Genomic DNA, 7,157 nt, shown 5'->3' with positions numbered 1-7,157 from the left:
TCTCTCTCTCTCTCTCTCTCTCTCTCTCTCTCTCTCTCTCTCTCTCTCTCTCTCTCTCTCTATCTCTTTTACATAATCTTATATTCAGAATACTAAACTCTCAAAGTGACATCATAATATTACTTCTTTAAATTCATAATAAAGTCTATCATATGAGAGCTTAACTGCTGTGTCAACGTGTCTTATACTGTCGTGCGTGCGCATTGAAACGCGACAGAACACACGTTTCAAGTGCACGCGCGACTTCGATAATAGCGTGTACAGGTTGTTAAAAGAAGAGATTGTGAGAACGCGAAATGTGACGCTCGTTTGATTTCAAGTGAACTGTCTTCCTTTCTCGGTTTGGAGCCAATGTCGTCGTGGAAATGCATTGATCGAGGATTCTCGCTTTAATTTTCATAGGTTTTTTAGCAGCACATCTCTAAAGACGATAGTCCTTAAATCTAAAAATAAAAGGCTTATTCTCGAGCATAATGCAGTTAATTTTGCGTGTTTATTCGTCTGGTTAAGTCGATTTGAAAGCGATTGTAGCGAAAGAATTTAGGGACGTGTAATGTTAAAATTTAAGACAACATCGAGGCAGATTTCTATGAATCCAATAAACAAATTTTCCCAAGGATACGCTCTCGAGAAGTCGCATGCTCTTCCTTTAACATCCTGTATATGCAGAGTGTTTCTGGCCAACCGCGTTTAACGATAAACGCTACGCGAGTAGCTGACGCGAGCAAAATTTAAGAACGTATCGCGAGTCATGTTGTATTTAATAACACTCCTCTCGCGACGACTTGTCTTCATCGAGAAATTTTTCATCATTACGCTATATGTTCTTCTCATTCATAATTCAAGTACTTAACACACGCGTATGCGTCAGCAGAAAGACAGTATTGGCTAGGAACACTCTGTATAAACACACACACACACACACACGCACGCACGCACGCACACACATACACACACACACACACACACATCATGTATACATATGATATATATGTATGCATGCATGTACGTATATATATTCGTTACCTGCATATCATAACATAAATCTTATTTTCTCTCTTCTATTCTTTCGCTCTGTCTTTCTCTTTTATTCTCTCAGACATTCGCGCGCACTCTCTCTCCCTCTTTTTCTCAACTAATGCAACACATTCGCACTTACGCAAGCACGCACACGCGATCCCATCTACAATAATTATTATAACGCTGCAGTATTGGGACAGTGGTTGAGTTTCTAAGCATTGTAGCGCCGTTCCAGGATGCATTTCCATTTAGAACCTGGGCAATCCTGTTGTATCCGACATTCTCGCCGAAATTTCATTCGTCTTATCGTCGCTGCTCCGGCTTCACGCCACCGAGTGAGAACAACGAAACGAGATCACGAGAATCCGCGGAAGCACGACGATTACGCGCCGTAATCGTTCGCCTTTCCGTGGTTTCCTTCAGACCGATTGCGCCGACACCGAGTAGCGCTAAAATTGCGATTAACTAAAATTTCATAGTTAAAATCAACTGGTGTCTCGCCTTTCCTCAAAATTATTGATCATTCAGTTATGCCTTTAGATGGAGAATCAAGTTGAGATAATGTGGATCAAATCTTCCGACTTTATTTTCTCTTAATCTCGGGACGAGTAAACGATCGCTCGCGATCGAAACCTAGTTTTAACTAAGAGTAAATTGCAATTAATTAGATTAATTCCTCTTCTCGCTCCTTTGACATTACAGCTACATTCTTTATCCGCGAAGGAGATCGCCAATTGCAGAAAATTCAATTATAATATCAAATTATCTTTTTTTTTTCTTTTCTTATAGCGAGATTTAAACTACAGATTAAGAAGGAACAAAGAGGAACCCAACTAAAGTTATAGTCGTTCCACTTTTGCATCATAATCGACACTGTGTAATGCACAAGAGAAACCGCACCACGCAAAATGAGTTAATTAGCAACGTTAATTAAGTTAAATTCTTTAATAAATCGAAAATTTGTTAAGACGATAAACTATTCTCACGAACGATCGTATTACATATTCGCTCCTCTCTTTCTCACTTTCTCTCTCATTACTGCAAGTAATATTACAAGCACGAGTCAAAACGGACACAGAAAGACCGCTGCTGGCTGGATCGAAATCCGGTTGAAGTAACCGACTGAAATCAATGACTAATCGAATCTTTCTCGTCTGTACGCCTGTACGCCGCGACAAGATCGTCACATGATTCGCAAACCAAGGTCGCAAGCGAAAAGTTGGTTAACCATCGCTATCGGCGCAAGTCGGTCGGTTTGCCTGCCCATCGGTGAAGCGAACTATCGTTTCGATCGCGATAGAGAAACACTACACCTCGTCCAGCTCCGTCCCGAGCAGATTTTCCTCGACGGCTGCGTGTCATGGATCGTGCGTTGTTACCGCCTGACCGCATCGTACCGAGTCGAACCAAATATCCCCAACCGATGTCGCGACAATGCGTTTTCCCCGTCGACGATGACGACGATGATGACGAGATGCAGGCGACGTTGTTGTTGCCGTTGCAGCGGGATCTGCATCGCGGGACCGTCGGACGAAGGTCGCGAGCAGGAGAGCGCGACCACTCCCGCGACACTGTGTAATCCGGCTTCCCGCTACACTGCTCACCAGCTCAGCCACTAACGATTATACATCAGCACGAAACCTTAGAAACCATGGCCCAGCCTGGGTGAGCCCGCGACAGGACGCGCTCGCCCATGCTGCACGCCCATCCATCACGACAAAACCTTCACACGTCGGCGACGCACGCTGCCGGCGATCTTAAAGTATGCAGCAGGAAGCCGAGCAGCAACTACTCCCGCCACCTTTACTTTTTTGCCTCTGATCTGTAACAAGGAATGCAATGTCGTTAGTTCACTCGGCACGGCCGACAGCGAGCGAAAACGCGATCAACTGTTTCGTCGTTGATTCGCGAGATTCTGGCTGGACGACATTTCGCGACCGTGTCAAGAGTGTTTTGGCGTACCTTCCGTTCACGAAGAGAACGGGTTACTTTAGGATATTCGTTCGTTGTTACTGCTGAAACCGTATTGTCATTGGAACAAGTGAAAAGGACTCACGTTGACATGCGGATAGGTATCTCTTTTAGCTCAAATCATAGTTTTCGGGATCTTCGGGCATAATATGCATGTGCTCACCGTTAGGTAGGATACCTACAAAAAGGATTATGCGAGGAAGAGTGGGATGAGTGAGTTATAATTACACTGTCTGACAACATTTTGTCTCACGAATTATTTCCGACGTATTTTTGGCCGCTGAACACGAACCCCCCCCGTTGTCCAAATTTGGCTGTTACATCACAATTTCGAGAGAAATCGAGTAAAATGACTCAAAAACGGCTGAAAGTTTCAAATTAATACTTCATTATAGTATTGAAATGAAGAAAAAAAGTTTCTGTCACTGCTCCAACGTCATAAAATTCCTCAAAATCGTCACTTTTGGTCCATTTATCTTTACGCCATTTTTTCTTCAAATTGCGACGTGATTGTCAAAAATTTGGACAACGGTTTCGTGTTTAGAAGTCAAAAATACATAGTCGGAAATGACTACTCACATTCATGGAGCAAAAAACGTCAAGATTTGTCGATTAATGTTATCAATCAAGGTGAAATCACACATATGCGCGTAATCGCGACGGTTTCACACTGAGAAAAAAATGTTTGTAACTATACATGGAGAAATAATTATTATAAATTATAGTCAAGAAAATTATTTTTTTTTTAATTAATTACTGTTATATGTTAATGATAATAACTTTATGAGCATGTTACTACCATTTTCGTGTTGGAATGACAGAAAAATATGCTCGAATAATTCTAATTTTAGTTAAATCAACCAGTTTTTTTCTTTCAGTGCATACATCGCGGATAAAGATGAACCAACATAATTTCGCGTTTTCGGGATGATCGACGATTTAAGCGGAGAAAATATATCGCCGTTACCTCACTCAATGATATCAATACGTTAAACGGAAGAAACGTAAGAAATCAACGAATAATTGGACGCAATGTAAAAATGTGAAGACAAACGTGAGAAGAATTTTTCTCGAGAAGAAACATTTAGATATATCGATTCCCTCGAGATTCGGAGGACAAAAATACACGAGTGCATTCACCGCGAAAACTCCGCGTCGTAGCTCGCAGCCGATGGCACGACTCGTACGGAAAAAAGGGCGATTTAGAAAGGAGGAAACCTCCCGTTGCGCAAAGTTGCGCGGCATGCCGCCGTTGCGAAGTTGCACAATGCGTCGTTCTTGGACGATTATCTTCTCCGTCGATCAAAGCTGATTATTAACCCACCCGCTCGTTCCATCCGTCGCACTTGCCGTCGCATCGATTAATAATTATCAGTAAACGAGCGGCTCGCGCGTCCGCGCGCGGTAAAGTTCACTTAATCGGGAACTTGGGAATGTAAAGGAGGATAGAGGTAAAAATAAGCCATTGAATTCTCAATCGATTCATGCGCGCGTAACCGTTCTTAGAGTCGCGGCTAACAATTCATCGGGAGAGCGCTCTCCCGTCCGAGGGAGGCCTCGCCATGCCTAACGCGTCGAAGAAAACGCTGGGAGCGGAAGAAATTGTGTTACGAGTCGCGCGACACGAAATCACATGTCAACCACACGGAAAAAACGTGAGTGAATTTTTCGTTGTGAACCAGGTGCACCAGGTGAGAAACACTCGGCTGTAGGAACAGGAAGTGTACTCTTGCGTGTACTCATGGCGCGTGTATATTGCGCACTTTTATGCACGACGGCTGATGACATGATTGAGGGACAGAGAGATATGCCAGGTCAAACGCTTTCGCTGTCGCACACAGTACTCTCTTACACAGAAAAATAGATACTGCATTCGAGTAAATGTTACTCGTCTCAACTATTTCGCAAGTTTATATGCAAATAATAATTTTGTTTCTCTCAGGAAGTATTACTTTGTGGTCAGAAATTTTGTACAACAGATATGCGCGTCGCATATCTGTTGAGAAGTACAGAAAACCATAGGAAAATGCATACTGCATTCGAGTAAATGTTTCAAGTGTTTCTTAAGTTTATACGCCCACAAATCTATCATAAGTTTATCATAGGCAATTTTATTAAAGGAAAGTGAACTGAGTAATTGTGCTTTTTTAACAGTGAAATGATATAAATTTCTGTGTGTGGAGAGGCGGAAGGAGACAATGAAGGAAGCGAAATAAAAGAAAGAGAGAGTAAAATATGGTAAAGGAAAGAGGAGACACATTGATCATGTGATCACTGCTTCTCCTTCTTCGTTTCTCTCCACTAATTAGACAATTAGATAAGGAAAGCATCTTACTCTTTACTGTCCTCTCTCTTGTTAATACTAGCTCCATTCCTCCTACAACAATTTTTTTAATTACTGCAACCAAGTTTTAATACAGCCGAACGTCCAGACAAATGTTTTCAGTAACGGAGATTACATTATTTCTCATCGCCGAAATGTTCAAAAGTGCCGATACCATTACTACATTGTATAGACACTGATAACACTGGTATCTAATTCTGGATATTTTTATTGTCTTGGTTTTAAAATATGAATATTTAAACTTTCAACGTAGAATATATATATATATATATATATATATTTTTTTTTTAACGTATATGTGCATATATGTTAAAAGTTTAAATGCTCGTATTTAAAGATCAAAACAAGAAGAATGTCTAGAGTTAGGTACCAGTGTTTACTTTGGTCTCTAAACGTGCGCGACGGTAACACACGCTGCGAAACTGTTGAGGAACCGTTGACAATTAGCGCGATCGATTATCCGACACGGTCGTGCGAATAATCATTCGGTGTTGCACGGTGGTCTATTAAATCGATAGATTGCGGCGCCTAATTTGTTTCGCGGTACACTCGCGTAGTGAAGTGAACACTTGAGAGATCGCGGACGATATTCACGGAACTCTCCAAATCGACTCTTCAATTTGACGATGCAGTCCCTCGGGAAGGATTTCATTTCAGTGCGATTAATTGTCCCGGCAGTTTATCAATAACTTCATTTTTCCACGTTGTGCTACATTTCGATTGAGAACTTGCTCGTGAAGAAATTCAATAGCGACGTTTGGAAGACCGTTTTTTGCAACGAATAACGACGTTTCGCAACGTCTCCGTGAAAAAGGAAAGTCGTTGGCTAAATCCGTCTTAGGAGTGGACTCTTAAAATAAATCGTCCTGTTTTCCAGCGACCTGTGCGCGTTGTCAAATAGCAGGAAAATACACAGCTAATCGATACAGTTATTATATTATAATGAATGCCGATGGAACGACATTTTCGCAGTAACGAAGCGTGATCGAATCTCCGTCTAATACGCGGCTTGATATAACGAACTTTCGGTATAACAAATTCAATTTGGAGATCCGGCGTGGCTCGTCGTAACGAGATTTTACCGTAATAATTACGCAAGCGCGTCACGGTACCGATGCGAGAGATTTAGTTTAGATCGACGACGGGTAAACAGATTTCAAGAACGATAACACGTGCATAGGTTCAGCCGGGATATTATAAAAGGGCAGCCGAGTTTTATACGCAACATGTTTTTATACATGGGCTGCGGGCTTGCAAAGAATCAACCCCTATATTCAGATGAGCTATTTTCCTCCGGGAAAAGAGACAAGGATGCGAAAATACGGCAGGATACGGGGAATTGGAAGCGAACAAACTTTTTTCCGATCCTCACAGACGATTCTGTAGCGCTTTATCAGTGACGGTTTTACATTATTACACACGGCCGATTGACGGAATTTATCTCGCGGAAGTCTAAGGAAAATTTCACGCGTGTCTTAGCGCGACGAACGTCGCGAGCAAAGGAGAGGAGGACGGACTCTATGCAAAATGTTTCGCCTGGGGAAGTGAAGAGGTTTCGCCGATTCACCTTGAGAATTAGGCTCTGGAAGATTCTCCCGCGGCACCAGATGCATCACTGTGGTTTTTCCGAAGGGAAGCCCAAGAGCACCGAGTGTGACATTGCTGTGTAGAAAACGACCCTGGTAGATTAGCCGCAGGATCTCCGCCTTGGCGACCGCCTCCTCTGCCCAGTCTGCAACGCGAAGATAACATTGAGCAGATGTCGGGAGCCTCCTCTCTCTCTCTCTCTCTCTCTCTCTCTCTCTCTCTCTCTCTCTCTCTC

At 42.5% G+C, this 7,157-nt stretch overlaps 1 protein-coding gene across 1 annotated transcript in view; it reads right to left on the bottom strand.

The window, feature by feature from the left end:
* Window positions 1–4: 4 nt before the first annotated feature.
* LOC116848691 (ubiquitin-like protein 3) overlaps window positions 5–7,157 on the bottom strand; it is a 50,991-nt gene continuing 43,838 nt past the window's right edge. The window contains exons 3-4 of the mRNA XM_032825024.1: window positions 6,903–7,067; window positions 5–2,842 (exon numbers count right to left, since the gene is read on the bottom strand). Coding sequence (XP_032680915.1) covers window positions 2,778–2,842; window positions 6,903–7,067 — 230 coding nt within the window. The 3' untranslated portion in view covers window positions 5–2,777. The remainder of the gene's footprint in view (window positions 2,843–6,902; window positions 7,068–7,157) is intronic.

This window comes from Odontomachus brunneus, unplaced genomic scaffold (genome assembly GCF_010583005.1).
Source record: "Odontomachus brunneus isolate Ranch 3 - 2012 unplaced genomic scaffold, Obru_v1 Obru_scaffold_097, whole genome shotgun sequence".
Lineage (NCBI taxonomy): Eukaryota > Metazoa > Arthropoda > Insecta > Hymenoptera > Formicidae > Odontomachus > Odontomachus brunneus.
This window is presented reverse-complemented; position numbering and strand designations above follow the sequence as displayed.